At 40.5% G+C, this 24,468-nt stretch overlaps 1 protein-coding gene across 1 annotated transcript; it reads left to right on the forward strand.

Annotated features, from left to right (window-relative positions):
- The first annotated feature begins 443 nt into the window (after positions 1–443).
- On the forward strand, positions 444–24,462 carry gnl2 (G protein nucleolar 2). Its single transcript, XM_061915108.1, has 16 exons — positions 444–662; positions 2,828–2,912; positions 2,999–3,093; positions 5,687–5,826; positions 9,677–9,861; positions 10,049–10,115; positions 12,905–13,063; positions 13,140–13,253; positions 13,328–13,456; positions 13,534–13,638; positions 14,624–14,782; positions 18,888–19,004; positions 19,084–19,538; positions 19,613–19,698; positions 24,084–24,160; positions 24,227–24,462. Exons 1-16 carry the CDS (start codon positions 599–601, stop codon positions 24,374–24,376), a joined length of 2,187 nt encoding a protein of 728 aa, XP_061771092.1. The 5' UTR covers positions 444–598; the 3' UTR covers positions 24,377–24,462.
- Positions 24,463–24,468: the final 6 nt, after the last annotated feature.

A 24,468-nucleotide genomic window follows, 5' to 3' on the forward strand; every position in this document is an offset into this window, starting at 1 on the left:
GCAGTCCTTTGAGACATTTGTGATTTGGGGCTATATAAATAAACATTGATTGATTGATTGATTCTCACTCCTTTTCAAATATGTAAAAAAAAATTAAAAAATCGAATGCTCATTTGTTTTTGTTTTTTTTATTCTCCATTGTTTTTATTTTGTTTTAATAGCCATTAAGGCTATAGCACTGTATTGGATCATGCTTGCTCTTGTTTTTTTTTTTTTTTTTGCATATTTGAAATAAAAATATATCAATCAATCAATCAATCAATCAAAACAGATATCACTTTTAGGTTCACATCTCCTGGAATATCAACTTAACTATGCACAGTGAATTGCACTGGGCGGAGCGGATCACCACTCCAAGATGGCGGCCCTGTGTCTCGTCAGCGCCGGTAGGCTGTAGCGCTCCATGCTGCCTCTCTCTGATTGGTCAGCATCATCGTCGTGCATTAATGACGTACTTCCGGCTTCCCCTTTACCCCCCGACACGTGTGTCATCACACAGTTTCCAGCCGAGGGGAGGAAAACAACGATTAAACTTGACATTTGGTGCCTCTGTTTTTTTTTAAATATCACCGGAGGAATTATCCTCTTACCAGCCAAGATGGTGAAGCCTCAGTTTAAGGGGAAAATGTCAATTAATCCCTCCAGCTCCAGCAGCAACCCGGGTAAGCTAACCGAGTTAGCCGCGAGCTAACATGACATTTAACTTGTCAGATATTTTACTTTGTCTACTTATGTAAACGCAACTTTGACTCCTAGTATTACAATGAACTGTGTCATGGTTGATTTAGTCGATCATGGATAGGCACCAGCACCCCCTGCCACCCCGAAAGGGACAAACGGTATAAAATGGATTGTTGTTTATTAATTATTAATTATCCCAATTAGCCGACGCACAATGGCCAGGCTAGTCTTCCTGGGGTCCTTTTCAAAAGTCCAAAATAAAATAATAATACATAAATCCAGTTTCAAAACATACACAAATCCAATTACAAGTAAAAGAAATGATACATGAAATAATAAAATAGAATAACAGTAAAAAGATACAGTCATAGAACATACGCAGATCCAGGATATAATAGTAGAATAGAATAGAAAGTACTTTATTGATCCCTGGGGGAAATTCAGCACCACAGTTCTCTCACAATAAACACTTGGGTATTTTTTTACATATGAATAATGTAAAGCAGTGTTTTTCAACCACTGTGCCGCGGCGCACTAATGTGCCGTGGGAGATTATCTAATTCCACCTATTTGGGTAAGAAATCTTTTTTGAAAACCAGTTATTATAGTCTGCAAATGCTGTGTTGTTGTTGAGTGTCGGTGCTGTCTGGAGCTCGGCAGTGTAACCGTGTAATGTTCTTCCGTATCAGTAGGTGGCGGCCGGTAGCTAATTGCTTTGTAGATGTCGGCGTGCAGGTAAAAAGGTGACTAATGCTTAAACCAAAAATAAGCAAAAAGGTGAGTGCTCCTAAGAAAAGGCATTTAAGTTTAGGGACAAAACTAATACTGAACTGGCTACAAAGTCAACCAAAACAGAATGCTGGTGACTTTTCAAACGATGCTACAAATTAGCAGTAATGCTACTTTAGCCGCATACTTGACATATTGCGGTCTGTCAGTTCAATATCTTCCCGCTTGAAGCCAAACCACCGCCAGACAATGAAAACCGTGCTGTTTTTCCCGGGAATTAATTATTCTTCCATCATTTGTTATCAGATTGGCGCCTTCTATTTCTCGTATTACCACTCGCACCCACCGCTAGCATCATAGCTAACGTTAGCCATTTCGCTACCTCTCTGCTCGGCGAGGGCGTATGATGTTGCACGTGCGACAGTATGTGACGTATGTAAGAAGGTGCGCTTGTTTTACGTCTCTGTGAGAAGGAGAGACAAGAAAGAGTGAGAAGAGCCTGTAGTGTAATGCCAGCAGCTAAAAGTAGCTGTGTGAGAACGAATATTGGCATATCACGATATATCCATCATCCTCCGCTTATTCGAGGTCGGATCGCGGGGGCAGCAGCCTAAGCAGGGAAGCCCAGACTTCCCTCTCTCCAGCCACTTCGTCTAGCTCTTCCCGGGGGATCCCGAGGCGTTCCCAGGCCAGCCGGGAGACATAGTCTTCCCAACGTGTCCTGGGTCTTCCCCGTGGCCTCCTACCAGCTGGACGTGCGCTAAACACCTCCCTAGGGAGGCGTTCTGGTAGCATCCTGACCAGATGCCCTAACCACCTCATCTGGCTCCTCTCCATGTGGAGGAGCAGCGGCTTTACTTTGAGTTCCTCCCGGATGGCAGAGCTTCTCACCCTATCTCTAAGGGAGAGACCCGCCACACGGCGGAGGAAACTCATTTCTGCCGCTTGTACCCGTGATCTTATCCTTTCGGTCATGACCCAAAGCTCATGACCATAGGTGAGGATGGGAACGTAGATCGACCGGTAAATTGAGAGCTTTGCCTTCCGGCTCAGCTCCTTCTTCACCACAACGGATCGGTACAACGTCCGCATTACTGAAGACGCCGCACCGATCCGCCTGTCGATCTCACGATCCACTCTTCCCCCACTCGTGAACTATATCACGATATAGTCATTTTCTATATCGCACAGACAAACCCGCGATATATCGGGTATATTCTATACATCGCCCAGCCCTACTTATATATTTATTGCCCCGAATATCTCCACAGTAGGTTGGATACAGATAATGAATACAATTCTAAGTTAATCAAAACTCAATCTTGTAGTTTTATTGAAGAAGATAAGTTGAAATAAAATAGACGTGTGAATTGTGGTGATGTGATACGTGATGTAAATACACTTGCATTTGTCTCAGATCGGGTCAAGGGAGCTGGAGACAGCAACATGAGGGACCGAGCCACCATCAAGCGTCTGAATATGTACAGACAAAAAAAGAGATGGTAAGTGACAGACGTCGTTGTTTCTTGTGTGACCAATATTTAAAAGCCAATGCAGTGTTTTATGATCCCATTTTTTGGTTCTGCAGTGATAAGAGAGGAAAAGTCATCAGACCTTTGCAGTTCCAGTCCACTGTGACTCCGGGAACGATGGCCCGAGTGGAACCAAACATCAAGTGGTTTAGTAAGTATCCTCCAGTTTGTGGCTATCAAAAGGCTTAGTTTCGGAGGATATGCATTTGTACAGCGTGTTTTAGAGCGGTAGCATTTTTCAAATGACTTCTGGGTATATTGTATTCATCAACTATTTCAGATCTGGATGTTTATTTAGAGAGCTGAACAGTTGATTGAAGGTACAGTGGGATGTTATTGTCTGCGGCCGTGCACAAAGTCAGAACACCAGTTGTTACCGCAGAAAAATAAATTCTCAAATGAAAAAGACTTGCAAGACAATTCTCATTAACTAGATAGTAAAATGTAAACTTATAACTTGACTTATATTGTAAACTTGTCAAATAATCAACATTAAAATTGTCAAAAGCTTACAATTTTGTGTGAGCACAGAGAATTGTAAGCTTTGGACTATATACAATAACCATTAGCAGTTGGATATTTTTTTCAAATGGCATTGAAAACATTAAATTAGTGAAGTGAATTATATTTATATAGCGCTTTTTTCTAGTGACTCAAAGCTCTTTTACATAGTGAAACCCAATATCTATGTTACAGTGTGGGTGGCACTGGGAGCAGGTGGGTAAATTGTCTTGCCCAATGCAGTGGCTCGGGTGACAGAAGCAGGGATCGAACCTGGAACCCTCAAGTTGCTGGCATGGCCACTCTACCAACCAAGCCATGCCACCCCAATTAGAATATCAGCAATTGCCACTTCGCGCTTCATATATTGCGGCTTCACGACATTGTGGATGTATATTTTTGTACATTATTTTGGCACGAATGAAGTGCTAATTTGAATTATGTACAGTACAGGCCAAAAGTTTGGACACACCTTCTCATTCAATGTTATTATTATTATTATTATTATTTTCATGCTAATTTGAGTTATGTACAGTACAGGCCAAAAGTTTGGACACACCTTCTCATTCAATGTTATTATTATTATTATTTTCATGACTATTTACATTGCAGATTGTCACATCAAAACTATGAATGAACACGTGGAGTTATGTACTTGACAAAAAAAGGTGAAGTAACTGAAAACATGTTTTATTTTCTAGTGTCTTCAAAATAGCCACACTTTGCTCTGTTTAGTGCTTTGCACACTCTTGGCATTCTCTCCATGAGCTTCAAGAGGAAATCACCTGAAATGGTTTTCACTTCACAGGTGTGCTTGAAGCTCATCGAGAGAATGCCGAGAGTGTGCATTTTGAAGAAACTAGAAAATAAAACATGTTTTCAGTCATTTCAACTTTTTTTGTTAAGTACATAACCCCACACGTGTTCATTCATAGTTTTGATGCTTTTAGTGACAATCTACAATGTAAATAGACATGAAAATAAACAAAACACATTGAATGAGAAGATGTGTCCAAACCTTTAGCCGGTACTGTATTTGTTGCAAGATCACCGGCACTAATAAAGTACCTCAGTACTAAATACTTTTTAAAAATGTTTACTGTATACTGCCTTTGAAAAATACCTGTACTTATTTTAATTTGCCTGATGGTGCGCTGAGGCGCATGTTGTGAGTCAAAACAGGCCCAGACCACTTGCTAGCTGAAATAGTGTGGAGAAAAAAGAGGGAGAATGGACGTATTTTAGCTTTAAAACTAACGCTATATACACTTTAACATAGCTAGCGGCTAATGTTCGTCCGCATTGTTTTAGCTACTTCTGAATCAATAAATAAGGGCTAGGCGATATATCGAGTTTGTAAGATGTATCGATATATTTTTAAACAAGATATGAATTAAGAAAATATCGCACTATCGATATACCGTATTTTCGGACTATAAGTCGAAGTTTTTTTCATAGTTTGGCCGGGGGTGCGACATATACTCCGGAGCGACTTATGTGTGAAATTATTAAAACATTACTGTAAAATATCAAATAATATTATTTATCTCATTCGCGGAAGAGACGAAGAAAATGTCAGCAATCGTCACACACACGTCAACCAATAAGAATTCGGTGGGGGAGGGTCCTAGCAGAAGTGCATTGTGGGTCATGGGATGCTAACTGCTATGTGCTATATGCTACTGCCGTAGCTATTAAAATGGATCATTTCATTGATGTCGGTAACTTATAAAAACTGAGAATGGCTGGAAAAAAATGGCACCGAAAAGGAAATCATGTACTGCAGATTACAAGCTGGACGTAATGAAATATGAAGCAGAAAACGACAAGAGGAAGCGGCGCATACCTTTGGAGTTGGCAGAGTTGTTTAGAAGCGACATAATGCATCATTGCAATCAGTTGATAAAACATTGTCCTTTACAATTATAAAAGCTTTTTTTTAAAAATCTACTACTCTGCTTGCATGTCAGCAGACTGGGGAAGATCCTGCTGAAGTCCTATGTATTGAATGAATAGAGAATCCTTTTAAATCGGGAAAAAAATGGTTTTTGAATCAAGAATCGTGTTGAATTGAAAAAAAAAAATTGATTTTGAATGGAATCGTGACTCCAAGAATCGATATTGAATCGAATCGTGGGATACCCATAGATTCGCAGCCCTAATAGAAGGACTGCTATTTAATACATTGGTAAACATTGATCAGCGGGTTTCACTGTAAATAAAGTAAACCTTTTGTGTTACAGCAAACACACGTGTCATCAAGCAGACATCCCTGCAGAAGTTCCAAGAGGAAATGAGCGCCGTGCAGAAAGATCCGTATCGAGTGGTAATGCGACAAAGCAGACTGCCCATGTCTCTGCTGCACGACCGAGTCAAAGCCCACGTGAGTACTGACCAAGATGGAGAACTCCTCAGCATACTACAGTAAACCTTTAAACAAAAGGTTTACTGTCACCACCACATAAACCTTTTTAGGTATATACAGGCAGCCAAAATGTGGGAGAGTGGTTAGCACTAGTGCCTCACAGTGAGAAGGTTCGATTCCCTGGCTTTCTGTGTGGCGTTTGAATGTTCTCCCTGTGACTGCGTGAGTATCCTTCTAGTAGGGCTGGGCGATATATCGATAAATGGCGGTTTTGTTTCTGTGCGATATAGAAAATGACTATATGGTGATATTGGAGTATACCTTCTCACGCAGTTGCTTTTAGCTGCGGGCATTACACTACATGCTCTTCCCACCCCTTTCTGGTCTCTCCTTCTCACAGAAAAAAAGCACACATTCTTACATACGTCACATACTGTCACCTCATACGTCACATACGTATACGCCCTCGCGGAGCAGAGAGGTAGCAGCATGGGTAACGTTAGCTGTGGTGCTAGTGGTAATACGAGAGAAAGAAGGTGCAAATATGGTAACAAATGAAGGAATAATTAATTCCCAAGAAAAACAGCAGGGGGTCCATCGTCTGGCGGTGGTTTGGCTTCAAGTGGGAATATGTCGAACAGACAACTGTAATTTGTCAAGTGTGGGGCAAAAGCGTTGCTACAAAAAGTAGCATTACTGCTAATATGTAACATCATTTGAGAAGCCAGAGAATGAAGTGTGTTTACTCTGCATCTCAACATCTCTATTCAGTACAACACCAACAAAATGCTGAGGCAAACATTTCCACAACACGGTATGAAAAAAATAGTGAACAACAGAAGGAGATAACGTCTGCAGTAAACTACCACATAGCAATTTGATTTCCTATTATGCAGCTCAATTTTATTTGGCCTTTTTTTAATATCTCAATATTTTTAGGCCATATCGCGATACACCATTTATACCTCCATATTTTACCTTAGCCTTGAATGAACACTTGATGCATATAATCACAGCAGTATGATGATTTTATGTGTCTACATTCAAACATTCTTCTTTATACTGCATTAATATATGCTACTTTTAAACTTTCATGCAGAGAGGGAAATCACAAGTAAGTCAATTGACCAAAACTGTATTTATTAAACAGTTATTAGCAGGTGACTTTTCAAATGATGCTACATATTAGCAGTAATGCTACTTTTGGTAGCAACGCTTGTGCCCACACTTGACAAATTAAAATTGTTTATACGACATCTTCCCACTTGAAGCCAAACCACCCTCAGACGATGGACCCTCTGCTGTTTTTCTTGGGAATTAATTATTCCTTCATTCGCACCTTCTTTCTCACGTATTACCACTCGCATGGCTCCGCCAGCATCACAGCTAACGTTAGCCATGCTGCTACCTCTCTGCTCCGTGAGGGCGTATACGTATGTGACGTATGACGTGACAGTATGTCATCCTGTATGTATCCTGCAGACATTATCTCTTTCTGTTGTTGACTATTTTTTTCATACGGTGTTGATGTGGAAAAGGTTGCCTCGGCGTTTTGTTGGTGTGGCTCCGAACAAAGAGGTTGACATGCAGAGTTTCAAGCACTCTTCATTCTCTAGCGCAGGGGTCGGGAACGTTTTTTGCCGAGAGAGCCATGAAAGCCAAATATTTAAAAATGTATTTTCGTGAGAGCCATATAATATTTTTTTTAACACTGAATACAACTAAATGTGTGCATTTTTAAGTAATTATAAGTATAATAAGTCTCATATTCTTTTTAATAACATTGTTATTCTAAAGTTAACCAATAATAAATATCATACTTCTTACCATGCGACATCTTGGACAGGTGCAATAGAAAACGGATGGTTGGATTAAAATGCATGAGAATGTTTTATAATTTAAACTTTATTTTTAACACTGTGATTACCAGCCGGATTATTAATTACTTATTGTGTTAAGCAATGTCAGCTAAGATTTATCTGAGAGCCAGATGCAGTCATCAAAAGAGCCGCATCTGGCTCTCGAGCCATAGGTTCCCTACCCCTGCTCTAGCGGGTGACTTTTCAAATGATGCTACAAATTAGCATTAATGCTACTTTTTGTAGCAACGCTTTTGCCGCATACATTACATATTACATATATCTGTTTGACATATTTCCGCTTGAAGCCAAACTACCGCCAGACGATGGACCCTCTGCTGTTTTTCCTGGGAATTAATTATTCCTTCATTGGTCGCCAGATTGTCACCTTCTCTCTCTCGTACTACCACTCGCACCGCACCGTTAGCACCACAGCTAACGTTACCCACGCTGCTACTTCTCTGCTCCGCGAGAGCGTATGAGGTTGCACATGCGACAGTATGTGACGTATGTAAGAAGGTCAATCAATCAATATTTACTTATATAGCCCTAAATCACTAGTGTCTCAAAGGGCTGCACAAACCACTACGACATCCTCGGTAGGCCCACATAAGGGCAAGGTGCGCTTGTTGTATGTCTCTGTGAGAAGGAAAGACAAGAAAGAGTGAGAAGAGCCTGTAGTGTAATGCCCGCAGCTAATAACAACTGCGTGAGAAGGTATACTCAAATATCACAATATAGTAATTATTTTAATTAAACAGAGACTACCCCACGATATATCGAGTATATTCCATATATCGCCCAGCCCTAGTTGTTTCATTTTTAAAATATTTTTAACTAAGTGTAAAATTACGTTTTTTACTTTAAAAGGCCTACTGAAACCCACTACTACCCACCACACAGTCTGATAGTTTATACATCAATGATGAAATATTAACATTGCAACACATGCCAATACGGCCTTTTTGGTTTACTGAATTGCAATTTTAAATTTCCCGGTTCTTTTTTCTTGAAAACGTTGTGTAATGATGACGTGTACGCGTGACGTCACGGGCTGTTATGAATATGAGCGCTGCACGCACACACAGCTAAAAGTCATCTGCTTTAACGACATAATCACACAGTATTTTGGAGATCTGTGTTGCTGAATCTTTTGCAATTTGTTCACTTAATATTGGAGAAGTTAAAGTAGAAAGATGGAGTTGAGAAGCTTTAGCCTTTAGCCACACAAACACACGATGATTCCTTGTTTAAAATTCACGGAGTTGAAACTTTACTATGGACCACAGCGGACATAGATCCCGACCACTTGTCAACCAGCAGGTTTCGGTGAGAAAATTGCGGTTAAAAAGCCGCCACTTATCGGAGATCAGCTGAGCTTGTGCCTCCCGAACAGCTGCCGTCGACTTCCCCGAGACACTGCGCGTGGACGTACACTTCCGACTATCAGGTACTGTTAAACTCACTCAAAAACTAGCAACACAATAGAAAGATAAGGGATTTCCCAGAATTATCGTAGTAAATGTCTCTAAAAACATAAGAATCCGTCTCAATGCAACGCGATTGCAATCACGTTTTTTTTTTTTTTCTACTCCGTCGCTATCAATATTCTTAAACACGAATCATTTGTCTTCGCTCAAATTAATAGGGAAATTGTCGTTTTCTCCGTCCGAATAGCTGTTTTTGTTGGAGGCTCCCATTAAAATCAATGAATATATGAGGAGCCATCAACATGTGACGTCATCTTCTGCGACTTCCAGTAGAGGCAGAGCTTTTCTCCAGTTGCCAACTTTATCCTGGATGTTCTCTACTAAATCCTTTCAGCAAAAATATGGCAATATCGCGAAATGATCAAGTATGACACATAGAATGGACCTGCTATCCCCGTTTAAATAAGAAAATCTCATTGCAGTAGGCCTTTAAGCCTATTCAAATAAAGTAGAGATAATTAACTTTTGATCAAATAAATCCTTTAATGTGGAGTAAATCATCTTTATTGTTTGTTTCAGAACTCAAAGGTGCACATTTTAGACACAGAAGGTTTTGAGACTACATTTGGGCCCAAAGCTCAGAGAAAGAGGCCCAGTCTGGTGGTGAGTGATATGAAGGACCTGTTGGCGCAGGCTGAAGCTTCCACCATGAGCTACAGTGCAGAGAAGGACCAGGACCTGGTGACAGAGGACACAGGGGTCCGGTAAGGCAATAACTTTTGTTATCCATCCATTTTCGTGGGGCGCTGGTGCTTATCTCAGCTACAATCGGGCGGATGGCGGCGTACACCCTGGACAAGTCGCCACCTCATTATACTAATTACTATTTCACTTTGCAGGTCCAACCGTAATCTGTGCGTAATCGTTCATGTTGTAATTTCTTTGCTACAGAGTCGCAGTCCGCGAGGAAATTTTCAAAAAGGGTCAGTCCAAGAGGATATGGGGAGAACTTTACAAGGTATTGCTTCCTCTTCTCGCAGTTCCAATGAACCTATATAGAAATATAAACCTTGGCTTTTTCTTGGGATTTTTGCAACACCTAAAAAAAATACGCACCGAAAGTTAGAGGACTCCCATTAAAATGATAAAGGATGCGATTGTCACCTGTTTTTGAAGTAAAGGTAGACTGTGCTTAACTTCTTTTTACACTTGTGTGACAAGCCGTCATTTCGTGTCATCAAAGCTAAGAATTTTACTGTTAACATAGGTACACTTGATGTTGCACTTTGTGTGACTTAAATCTTTGCATGTGCACGTAATAAACCATGGTGATGACAGTTTACAGCAGTCAAGCTACTTTTTAAATGACCAAGTCAAGGTCATATATTTATTTATATATATATATATATATATATATATATATATCTCCATTTTCTACCGCTTGTCCCTTTCGGGGTCGGGGGGGGTCGCTGGAGCCTGTCTCAGCTGCATTCGAGCGGTAGGCGGGGTACACCATATAGCAGGGGTAGGGAACCTATGGCTCTAGAGCCAGATGTGGCTCTTTTGTTGACTGCATCTGGCTCTCGGATAAATCTGAGCTGACATTCCTTAACACGATAAGTAATGAATAATTCCACTTGTAATCACAGTGTTAAAAATAACGTTCAAAATATAAAACATTCTCATGCTTTTTTATGTTCAAGAAGTTGCGTTAATGGTAAGTAGTAATTTATTTATTATTGGTTAGTGTGGGGCTTGCCCTCCTGGGGGTTCTTCAGACCACCAAGCACCGACATGAGAGCCCTTTTCAGGATTACATTATTGTTTTATTTTTCAATAAGTCTCTCAGTTGCTTTCCAGCAATTGTATTTTTCTCTCTCGCTCGCGCTCTGGCTCCAACCTCCACCCCGTCTCTCATCCTGGCTGCTGCTTATAACAGAGCGACAGGTGGTTAGATAACAAGGCCCAGGTGGGCTATCTACGCACCTGTCGCTGATTTCGAGGCCGGTCCTGGGACACCCAAGTTTGCTGCAGGCCCACAGGCCACACCCCCACCACAGTTAGCTTCAGAATAATAATGTTATTCCAAAGAATAAGAGACCTATTCTACTCTAGAAATGTTGGTCTTACTTAAAAATGCACGCTTTTAGTTGTGTTCAGTGTTATTAAATATTATATGGCTCTTATGGAAATACATTTTTAAATATTTGGCTTTCATGGCTCTCTCAGGCAAAAAGGTTCCCGACCCCTGCCATATAGGGATGATGTTTGTTTAGAAATGATCGATTTCGAGGCCATTATCGAATCCACTTATCAAACCGATTCCTTATCAATTCTCTAATCGAATCCAGATAGGTTTTTGTATATGGGAAAAAAACACACAATACCTGGTTTAACAAAAGCTCACTTTTATTTTGTTTTTAAATAATAAATCAATATTGACTGTTGTTACCCCCATAATAAATAATTGAATAAATATTGACTGTTAGTGCCCCTTTAAGTGGGCCACCTAAGAAAAATACATGCAGGGAAAATCCTGCATTAATTTGTATTGTACAGCACTTTACATTTGAAACAAATCTCAGAGTAATGGTGTTGTTTATCTTTTGCTCCGTTACATGTCAGCAAAATAGAATTATTAACCTACTTGTATACGTCTGTGTTCACCTAGTTGAAGGGGAGGAGATTTTTTACCATCATTCTTTTTAGCTTGCGAGTAATGTTACTCTCATTCTCACAACTTGCTGCGCTCTGCATTATACCTCGCTATGGTAGATGGGTTAACGCTCAGTGCTACAGAGCAAAAACTGCCCTGGTCACTCTGGCTTTCAAGAATGTCATCATTTGAAATAGGATAACGTTAACATTGTCTTAATTCACATCTTGCAAGCACTAGTTTATTAGACTGACCTGCTAACTCTGGAGTGGTATAGGCCAGTGGTCCCCAACCACCGGGCCATGGCCCGATTGGTACCGGGCCGCAGAATAATTTTGTATTCATTTTTATAAAAAAAATATATATATACATATATATATTTTTTTATTTTTTTATTTTTATTAATTGAACATAAAAAACACAATATGCACTTACAATTAGTGCACCAACCACAAAAACTTCCCTTTTTCATTACAAAGAAAAAAAAAAAAGGACCAAAAATCACTTCATATTCTTTACTGCTTGCTAGTGTTACATATCTGAGTTATTGTGTAGAAATATGGGGAAACAATTACAAATGTGTGCTTCATTCACAAACTGTGTTACAAAAAAGATCGAATAGAATAATACATAATGTTGGACATAGAGAACAAACAAACCCTATTTATTGAAACACAAATATTGAAATTCAATGACTTGCTGCTTTTGCAAACAGCTAAAATGATGTACAAAGCAAACTATAACCTGCTACCCAAGATTGTACAATAATTCCTCTCAAAAAAAGAGCAGCCCTTTTATTGTGAAGACAGGAACTGTGCGGTCAGTCTTTAGGCTTTTGACGGGAGGTACGGTTGAAATAAAAAGTGTTTCTCGCCCTCCTGACGGTCTTTTTCTCCTTCACACTGCGCTGGCAGCAGCCAGTCCTCTCACCAGATCCTCAGGTGTCTTGAATGTCAATGAAGTGACGTCATAGTGAAGATTGACGATCACTAATTTTTAGGCGTATTATTTTAATGCCTGGCTGGCGGTCGACGTAATGGGCACCCCTGGTTTACACTTTGAAAAATGTCTATAGCAATGTTTTATGTTCCACTGTGCGGAAATTGTGAAATGTAGTTGTTAGATTTATTTACAGTATCTTGTCCCTTCAGGTGATTGACTCGTCAGACGTGGTCATCCAGGTGCTGGACGCCCGCGACCCTATGGGAACGCGCTCCCAGAACATCGAATCATACATCAAGAAGGAGAAATCTTGGAAGCATCTGATCTTTGTTCTCAACAAGTGTGACCTCATCCCCACCTGGGTCACTGTGAGTCTTTCATCTTTTCCCTGCATTCTACTCTGAGCAGCCGCACTCAAACATGTCCTCGAATTTGTTCAATCAGAAACGCTGGGTGGCGCTGTTGTCTCAGGAGTATCCCACGCTGGCTTTTCACGCCAGCCTTACCAACTCTTTTGGCAAAGGCTCCCTCATTCAGCTCCTCAGGCAGTTTGGAAAGGTAAACCCCACACTCGGGTACCAGAGCCTTCCTTTAAATTGTCCCTAATGACCCGAATTTCCATCTTACTGCAGCTCCACACAGATAAGAAACAAATAAGCGTGGGCTTCATTGGTTATCCAAATGTGGGAAAGAGCTCAGTCATCAACACGCTGCGCTCCAAGAAGGTCTGCAACGTGGCGCCTATTGCTGGAGAAACAAAGGTAGTGTTTCTTGTCAATCAAAATGAGCATGTTAGCTTTTTTTTCCTCTAATTATTACTTGGACTTTTGTTCCCCAGGTGTGGCAATACATCACTTTAATGCGCCGTATCTTCCTCATTGATTGTCCCGGTGTGGTCTACCCCTCGGAAGACAACGAAACTGATATTGTCCTCAAAGGAGTGGTACGTTTTGTTGTGTTGTAATGAAAAGCTCTACAGTGTTTATTTCTTGCACTCTGTCAAAAGTATATTTTAGATTTAGATTTACGGTATTTCCTTGAATTGCCGCCGGGGCGCTAATTAATTTAAAACCTCTTCTCGCGTTTACCAAAGGCATGCGGTAAAGGCAAGCATGCGCTAATTATTTCAAAACCTCTTATCACTCCGCCGCTTACCAAAGGCATGCGGTAAATTTAGACCTGCACTTATAAATTTGAGTGTGATGTAAGGATACCGTCATGAAAAGCACATTAAATGAAAAAAAAACGTTATTATGGTCTTACTTTTACTTATAAATGAAGTCCATACGGAGCTCCTTCTGATCAAAAGCATCGATAACTTGTTAATAGAAGTCTTCTTTATCTTTCTTCAGTTTTAAAAGTCTCTCTGTCTCAATGGAGATCTTCCTTTATTACCTCCTGATAAAAGCAAGGAGGTCACGAGAAGACACACTACATGGGAATATACCAGCTGCTTTAAACATGACTATGGATTAAAAAAGAACACTTAAAAATATCTCATTCTCACAATCCCCTAACCAGCCATTTGTAAGGCCTTATTAAATGAGGCCTCTGTTGAGTTGCTTTTATACTTACAGGTATTGTCTTCCATGTCTGACCGGCAGGAAAAGGAAATGAGAGTTGCCCAGCGCACTTTTTCTTAACGGCAACAAGTAAATTTAAGCTATTTCGCTTTTACTCGTAACACATTATAATGGGACTGTCTGTGAATGTAGCATGCCGTTACTACTCAGTGCTCTTAATAGACGTCTTGTGCTCAATTGTCGACTTAGGACTGGCGATACATTTAGCAAGTATTCACACCCCTCGAGATTTAAAAAAAAAAAAAAAACATCTCAACATGTTCTGGTCCTTTTGGACAACAAGCAGTGGGTCACCCACCTCACCCGCCATTAAACTTTGTCTCATGGCTTTTCCCCCTCATGAAGGTTCAAGTAGAGAAGGTCAAGAACCCCGAGGAGCACATAGGGGCGGTGCTGGAGCGAGCCAAACCAGAATACATCCAGAAGACCTACCGCGTCCCCATGTGGACCTCCCCGGAGGATTTCCTGGAGAAGTTGGCATTTCGCTTTGGAAAACTTTTAAAGGTATGAGAAGAATAGTGATGGCAAATAAATGACTACATCAAAATGATGGCAAAATACATCAAAATTTATATAATTAAGGAGAAAAAGGCTGACTTTTTTGTTCTATTTTTGGCCATAATGTTTGTTATTAGTCAAATATATATGATTTTTTCTAAGAGGGATTTTATTTTCATATTTAAAAAAAAATGTATGTCCAATTCTCTCTCACCACCTTATCGCAGGACCAACACAGATAGACAACATTCACACTCACATTCACACACTAGGGACCATTTAGTGTTGCCAATCAACCTATCCCCAGGTGCATGTCTTTGGAGGTGGGAGGGGCCTATCCCCAGGTGCATGTCTTTAGAGGTGGGAGGGGCCTATCCCCAGGTGCATGTCTTTGGAGGTGGGAGGGGCCTATCCCCAGGTGCATGTCTTTGGAGGTGGGAGGGGCCTATCCCCAGGTGCATGTCTTTGGAGGTGGGAGGAAGCCGGAGTATCAGTCTTGCTCTAATTTTACACACACACACGTCAGACATGTCAGTCAGGATCCTCTCAGAAGGGTTTTGAACTGCCGATTCCGATACCGATCATTTATCAATGAGATCGGTCGATACCAATACTGATCATATGTATTAACTGCAAATGTTTCATGTATTTATGGTGAATGCTATTGACAGTGTTGACAATGTTTCAACTACTTTCTTATTGTCTTTTATGACATGCAGTATTCTTTTAAGTCCTCCTGTGTTAATTTGTTGGATGCAAGGATTAACAAAAATAAAACAATTATTTTGCCCCAAAAATATATATGTATATATATATCAATCTTACAATCCCCTTAGTATCGATCATATAGGGATATTAGCCCTGGTGTCGACACCACCAGTTTATGGATCTTTCAGCCCTCCTCTTACAACAATTGTTATTGTATACACTGTTTATTAATTGAATGTTAATACTTGCTCCTAAAGTTGATCTCAAATTTTACTAAGCACTTTCAAATCTGATATTTTTTAAACCCGTAATTGACCGCAGCCTGATTATCGATGCTTGGTGATGATTTTAATTCAAGTGTAAAAACATACATCAGAAACATATTCACAGCGCTTCACTTTCCCCACCTTTTTGTTATGTTATAGCCTTATTCCAAAAATGGCATAAGTTCATTTTTGTCCTCAAAATTCTACACACAATAACCCAAAATGATAATGAGAATGTTTTGGGTTTTTTTTTTTAAATAAAAAAACAAAAAAATCACATGTTGTTTTAACTAGTATATAAACCTAAAATATGACTTATTTTATCTTTGTGGAAAATATTGGACACAATGTGTATTCAAGTTAATGAGATGTGATGCAAGTGACACTATTGTCACTTATATGTTGTTGTGGCTTGTGCAGCCCTTTGAGACACTTGTGATTTAAAGCTATATAAGTAAACTTTGATTGATTGATTCTTTCACAGACCTACGATACACTGGCAGTTATTAGACAATATCCCAAAGCCAAAAAGGACATATAAGCATTGTACTCTCTAAAGCAGTGGTTCTCAACCTTTTTTCAGTGATGTACCCCTTGTGAACATTTTTTTTCATTCAAGTATCCCCTAATCAGAGCAAAGCATTTTTAGTTGAAAAAAAGAGATAAAGAAGTAAAATACAGCACTATGTCATCAGTTTATGATTTATTAAATTGTAAATAGTGCAAAATATTGCTCATTTGTAGTGGTCTTTCTTGAACTATTTGGAAAAAAGATATAAAAATAACTAAAAACTTAAACAATAACTAAATAACTAAAATAAACAAGTGATTCAATTATAGATTACTACACATAGAAGTAATTATCAACTTAAAGTTCCCTTTTTGGGGATTGTAATAGAGATCCATCTGGATTCATCAACTTCATTGTAAACATTTCTTCACAAAAAATGAAATCTTTAGCATCAATATTTATGGATCATGTCCACAAAAAATCTAGCCGTCAACACTATATATTGCATTGTTGCATTTCTTTTCACAGTTTATGAACTTACATTCATATTTTATTGAATTATTATTCAATTATTATATTTATAAAGGATTTTTGAATTTTTTTCTATTTTTAGAATATTAAAAAAAAAATATCAAGTACCCCCAGGGGTAAGTGTACCCCCATTTGAGAACCACTGATCTAAAGTGCTTCTGCACACTGTTTCTATGTCTTCTGCTCAAGGAAAATGTAACACACCAAATCCAACCTGAATTCTGAACTAAATAAACACATTTTATTCTGTGTGAGTGACAGGTAACAAGTGGTCACAACAGATAAAACAATGATGAACTCTGTGGAGATGTTTTAAGGAGTAGAAGAAGGTGGTCTGCATCAAAGATCATTTTATTGAGCAAAACTGACACCAGTCGGCCTTAACCACACCAACACATCAGCAACTTTTCTATTATCTCTCAGGCAAAAGTGGTCATTTTCTCCATAATCACACCAAAACATTTAAAGCATACATGTATTGACAGCAGCCGCTCTCTTTAATTGCACACTCTGCTCATCCAGTGATGCCTTTAGAGCCACAAAAATATTTGGACAACGAAGACCCCACAAATTAATTGCGGCTCACATGCAGCCAATAAATGTCATTAGCAGCGTGTTACAGTATGTGCGTGTTGCTGTTTTGCAGGTTATCTCATAGTTCCAAAAGCAGTCAAAAATGCTGCATGCTATCTCTTAAAATGGGAGAACAGACACCCAAACTCCACAATAGTGATTCTAAAACTGTGGCATGCAGGCTCCATTAGTGCAGTGTTTTTCAACCTTTTTTGAGCCAAACCACATTTTTTGTGTTGAACAAATGCGGAGGCACACCACCAGCAGAAATCATTAAAAAACTAAACTCAGTTGACATTAAAAAGTGGTTGTCACAATTGTTGGATATGACTTTAAAGCATAACCAAGCATGCATCAATATAGCTCTTGTCTCAAAGTAGGTATACTGTCATCACCTGTCACATCACACCCTGACTTATTTGCACTTTTTTGCTGTTTTACCCCTTGTCCTGCGCTCTTTTTTTTTTTGGTATTTTCCCGTAGCAGTTTCATGTCTTCCTTTGAGCAATACTTCCCACATCTACTTTGTTTTAGCAATCAATAATATTTCAGTTGGTTTTATCCTTCTTTGTGGGGACATTGTTGATTGTCATGTCATGTTCGGATGTACATTGTGGACGCCGTCTTTGCTCCACAGTAAGTCTTTGCTGTCATCCAGCATTCTGTTTTTGTTTACTTTGTAGCCAGTTCAGTTTTAGTTTTGTTCTGCTTAGCCTTCCCTAAGCTTCAATTTTGTCAACCAATCAATGAATCAATCAAAACAACCTACTCAGTGGCCTAGTGGTTAGAGTGTCCACCCTGAGTTCGGTAGGTTTTGAGTTCAAAACCAAAGACTATAAAAATGAGACCCATTACCTCCCTGCTTGGTACTCAGCATCAAGGGGTTGGAATTGGGGGTTAAATCACCAAAAATGATTCCTGGGCGCAGTACCGCTTCTGCCCACTGCTCCCCTCACCTCCCAGGGGGTGAACATGGGTGATGGGTCAAATGCAGAGAATAATTTTGCCACACCTAGTGTGTATGTGACAATCATTGGTACTTTTAACTTTAATGCCTTTTCTTAGGGGGACTCACCTTTTCTTTATTTTTGGTTTAAGCAATAGATATCTTTTTACCTGCACACTGCCTCCCGCTGTTTCCGACATCTACAAAGCAATTAGCTACCAGCTGCCACCTACTGATATGGAAGAGTATTACACGGTTACACTGCTGAGCTCTAGACAGCACCGACACTCAACATCAACACATAATGTGCAGACAATAATTACTGGTTTGCAAAAGATATTTTTAACCCAAATAGGTGAAATTAGATAATCTCCCAACGGCACACCAGACTGTATCTCACGGCACAGTGGTTGAAAAACACGGATCTAGTGGTACGCCAAGCGTTACTTGATGACAGTAGAGTGTTTTATTTTCCTATATTCAAATAGAGTTACTGTTCAAACCCACGATTTATTGAGTATATTCCATACATCGCCCAGCCTTAGTTACAAGTATAACATATTTTTCATTGTGCAGGGAGGCGAACCAGATCTCCCCACTGTGTCCAAAATGGTGTTGAATGATTGGCAGCGGGGGCGTATACCTTTTTTTGTGAAGCCCCCAGGACCTCAGGGAGACCAGGGACACCACGAGGTAAAAATATTTCATAAAGGTTACGTTTTTTCACAAGAGCCGTCCATGTTGAAACTGTTCAATCTTGGTCTGGCACAAGGAGGCGCTGCCAGTAGAAGAGCCCTCAGAAGCAGTAGATGTTGGACAGACTGATGACAAACTCCCTGCGGTGGAAGATGAACACAAGAAAAAAGAAAAGGAGCAGCTAGACAAGATTGTCTCAAACGTGCGACAGAACTTCGGCAAGATCAACGTGGCGCCAGAATTCAACGAGGAAGACCTGGTCCCCGTGGAAATGCCCGACCTGGACCTCTCTGACTTTTCTGGTTCTGAGGCTGAAGTGGAAGAGGACAGCGAGGAAGAGGACGGCGCAGAGAAAAAGAAGGAAGAGGAGGAAGACACCAGCGAGCCAGTTGGCGATAAGGTTGCGGTCGTTGAGTCCACCCCGGCTCCCAGCAAGACTTCCAAGCAGGTGATCCGCGAGCTGGATGATAAGATCGCCAAGTATAAGCAGTTTCTGGACCGGGCCAAATCCAAGCGCTTCTCTGCGATACGGTCAGTCGACTTTAAACCTAACTTCATGTTGTCAGGAGGAGAAACTAACCTGCGTCTTTTTTTGTATGGAACAGAATACCTAAATCACTTTCTGACAAAGTGCTGAGCGACATCAAGAAGAAACGACCAGAAGCTTCCAAGAAGCAAGCACAGAAGAAAGGTAAAACATGACCTTTGAAACAGGCTATCATGTTAGGTTAGAAGAACTTCATAATCTAGTTGGCTGCGCTCACTATTATGTTAGATCCACTATGGACTGGACTCTCACATTATTATGTTAGATCCACTATGGACTGGACTCTCACTATTATGTTCGATCCACTATGGACTGCACTCTCACACTATTATGTTAGATCCACTATGGACTGGACTCTCACTATTATGTTAGATCCAATATGGAATGGACTCTCACTATTATGTTAGATCCACTATGGACTGGACTCTCTCACTATTATGTTAGATCCACTATGGACTGGACTCTCACTATTATGTTAGATCCACTATGGACTGGACCCTCACTATTATACTACATCCACTATGGACTGGACTCTCACTATTATGTTAGGTCCACTATGGACTGGACTCACACTATTATGTTAGATCCACTATGGACTGGACTCACACTATTATGTTAGATCCACTATGGACTAGACTCTCACACTATTATGTTAGATCCACTATGGACTGGACTCTCACAATATTATACTAGATCCACTATGGACTGGACTCTCACTATTATGTTAGATCCACTATGGACTGGACTCTCACAATATTATACTAGATCCACTATGGACTGGACTCTCACTATTATGTTAGATCCACTATGGACTGGACTCTCACTATTATGTTAGGTCCACTATGGACTGGACTCTCACACTATTATGTTAGATCCACTACGTACTGGACTCTCACACTATTATGTTAGATCCACTATGGACTGGACTCTCACACTATTATGTTAGATCCCCTATGGACTGGACTCTCACTTTTATGTTAGATCCACTATGGACTGGACTTTCACACTGTTATGTTTGATCCACTATGGACTGGACTCTCACTATTATGTTAGATCCACTATTGACTGGACTCTCACTATTATGTTAGATCCACTATGGACTGGACTCTCACACTATTATGTTAGATCCACTATGAACTGGACTCCCACAATATTATACTAGATCCACTATGGACTGGACTCTCATTATTATGTTAGATCCACTATGGACTGGACTCTCACTATTATGTTAGGTCCATTATGGACTGGACTCTCACACTATTATGTTAGATCCACTACGAACTGGACTCTCACACTATTATGTTAGATCCACTATGGACTGGACTCTCACACTATTATGTTAGATCCACTATGGACTGGACTCTCACACTATTATGTTAGATCCACTATGGACTGGACTCTCACACTATTATGTTAGATCCACTATGGACTGGACTCTCACACTATTATGTTAGATCCACTATGGACTGGACTCTCACTATTATGTTAAATCCACTATGGACTGGACTCTCACACTATTATGTTAGATCCACTATGAACTGGACTCCCACTATTATCTTAGATCCACTATGGACTGGACTCTCACACTATTGTTAGATCCTCTATGGACTGGACTCTCACTATTATGTTAGATCCACTATGGACTGGACTCTCACTATTATGTTAGATCCTCTATGGACAGGACTCTCACTATTATGTTAGATCCACTATGGACTGGACTCTCACACTATTATGTTAGATCCTCTATGGACTGGACTCTCACTATTATGTTAGATCCACTATGGACTGGACTCTCACACTATTATGTTAGATCCACTATGGACTGGACTCTCACACTATTATGTTAGATCCACTATGGACTGGACTCTCACAATATTGCACTCGACGTCCATTGCACTGGTCGCCAGGGGGGCTCCCCACATCTGCGGTCCCCTCCAATATTTCTCATTGTTCCATTGGGTTGAGTTTTGCTTTGCCCTGATGTGAGATCTGATCCGATGATGTCGTTATGGCTTGTGCAGCCCTTTGAGACACTTGTGATTTAGGGCTATATATTTAAAACTTAGATTGATTGATTGATAGTTTGTAGTCTGAACATCAATACTTGGTCCAGGTTTTCTTTCTTCCATCCATCATGTGGCTTGGCTCTCATGGTCATCTTTGCTTCTCGGTAGCCTGTGCTTTTTGTCTCTCTGTTTATGTGCAGATAAACCTGGTAAACTGCCTTTAAAACCGCTGAAATGCAATGAAAATGATCCTGGGCAATTATACATATTTTGGCTGGGCGATGTGGCTGAAAACAGTATCACGATTAGGGTTGCAAAGGAGAGGAAACTTTCCGGTAAATTTCCGGAAACTTACCACGGGAAGTTTGGAAATATTGACCATTATTTGATTATTCAAAGTTGGACACCGTCCATGGGGATGAATGGGGAATTACAATAATGATATGGCAGAGGGGTTAGTGCCTCTGTCTCACAATACGAAGGTCCTGAATAGTCTTGGGTTCAATCCCAAGCTCGGGATCTTTCTGTGTGGAGTTTGCATGCTCTCCCTGTGAATGCATGGGTTCCCTCTGGGTACTCCGGCTTCCTCCCACCTCCAAAGACATGCACCTGGGGATAAGCCCCTCCCCCCTCCAAAGACGTGCACCTGGGGATAGGTTGATTGGCAACACTAAATTGTCCCTAGTGTGTGAATGTGAGTGTGAATGTTGTCCCTCTATCTGTGTTGTCCCTGTGATGAGGTGGCGACTTGTCCAGGGTGTACACCGCCTTCCGCCCGATTGTAGCTGAGATAGGCACCAGCGACCCCAAAGAGAATAAACGGTAGAAAATGAATGGATGGATAGATGGATGCTAACGTGGGGTGTATATTGTAGCGTCCCAGAAAAGTTAGAGCTGCAAGGGATCCTGGGTGTTTCTTCTGTTTTGTTACGGTGCGGATGTTCTCCCGAAATGTGTTTGTCATTTTGTTTGGTGTGGGTTCACAGTGTGGCGCATATTTGTAACAGTGTTAAAGTTGTTTATACGGCCACCCTCAGTGTGACCTGTATGGCTGTTGACCAAGTATGCATTGCATTCACTTGTGTGTGTGAAAAGCCGTAGATATTATGTGATTGGGCCGGCACGCAAAGGTTTATTGGCGCTCTGTACTTCTCTTCCGTGTACACAGCGGCGTTTTAAAAAGTATTAAATTTAACTTTTTGAAACAGATATCGATAATTTCAAATATCACAAAGCATTTATTAGCCGATATTATCGGACATCCCTAGCTTTTAGTGTGTTTTATACCTGCATTGTCCTTTCCATCTTTTCCATCACTGTAACTGAGCTACTGTGTAGAACAGGGGTGCCCATTACGTCGATCGCGAGCTACCAGTCGACCGCGGGGGGTGTGTCAGTCGATCTCGAGCCAGGCTTTTAAAAAAAATAGACCTAAAAATTAGTGATCATCAATCTTCACCAAGACGTCACTTAAATGACATTCACGGTACCGGAGGGTCTTGTGAGATGACGCTGGCTGCTGCAAGATCATTATTATTAAAATATGACCGAGAGGAAGGCGAGAAACACTTTTTATTTCAACAGACTATCGCGCCGTACCTTCCGTCAAAACTCTAAAGGCCGACTGCACATTTCCTATCTTCACAATAAAAGCCCTGCTTCATGCTGCCTGCGCTAACAAAATACAGAGTCTCGGAAAACTGGCGTGCACAAGCGATCCCTCAGAAAGCTGGCGTGCACATCACTTGTGCACGCCAGCTTTCTGAGACTCTTATTTTGTTAGCGCAGGCAGCATGAAACAGGGCTTTTATTGTGAAGATAGGAAATGTGCAATCGGCCTTTAGAGTTTTGACGGAAGGGACGGCGCGAAAGTCAGTTGAAATAAAAAGTGTTTCTCGCCTTCCTCTCTGTCATTTTTTCAAAATAATGAACTGGCAGCAGCCAGCGTCATCTCACAAGACCCTCGGGTGCCGTGAATGTCAATCAAGCAAGCTACGGAATTTGCCGCCAATGTTTTTCTTGTAAAGTGTATGGAAGCTGGATGAATTAGATGCCAAAAACCAAGCACTTTCATGTAGTATTGTACAGAAAGGACAACTTTTTTTCTCCTCCATTTGAAAATGTGGGCGTTATCATCATTACTGTCTGATTCCAATCAATGCAAGTCATTAGAATCAGGTAATACACCAACTTATATTCTTGTCTTCGAGAAAGAAAGACATTTTTATGTGTTACACATGCTTATATTATCATTAAACACATTTAACTTGTTTACAAAAATGTCTCTTTCATAAATAAATAAATATAAATGATACATATAAATGAGGTAGATCCCCTCGAGTTGGTCAGTTGAAAAGTAGCTCGCCTGCAGAAAAAGTGTGGGCACCCCTGGTGTAGAACAATTTCTCTTGTGGATCATTAAAGTTTGTCTAAGTCAAAAATGTTGACACTTTTAAACCCGGTTAAGAGTGAGTGCGTATAGTCGATCTGAAGGTTAAGTTGAGTGTTTGTGTTCCACCTCAGCTGCCCCCCTGAGAAACAGGAAGAGGAAAGCTGAGGATGAAGAACCCTCCCAGCGAGCCAACCTGTCATCCAAAGAGGTAACACTCTTTATTTGGGGGGGAGGGCTTCAAATATCATATTAACATGTTTTTTTGCCTCCGCAGAAAAGAGCAAAGGAGCGCGCCAGCAAGTCAAAGAAAGTGGGCGCACGCTATTACGAAACACACAATGTGAAAAACAGGAACAAGAACAAGAAAGTAGAGGTGCAGGCGGCACCTTCACAGGGCAGTAAGGCAAAGAGAGCCAAACGCTAAGCAAGCTAGTAAATATTCCTAAAAAGACTTTCAATCGTACTTTATTTTTAGAATAAATGTTCAATAGTCATCTGGAACAATCTTAACTTCAT

Source organism: Nerophis ophidion, linkage group LG11 (assembly GCF_033978795.1).
Source record: "Nerophis ophidion isolate RoL-2023_Sa linkage group LG11, RoL_Noph_v1.0, whole genome shotgun sequence".
NCBI classification, from domain to species: Eukaryota; Metazoa; Chordata; class Actinopteri; order Syngnathiformes; family Syngnathidae; genus Nerophis; species Nerophis ophidion.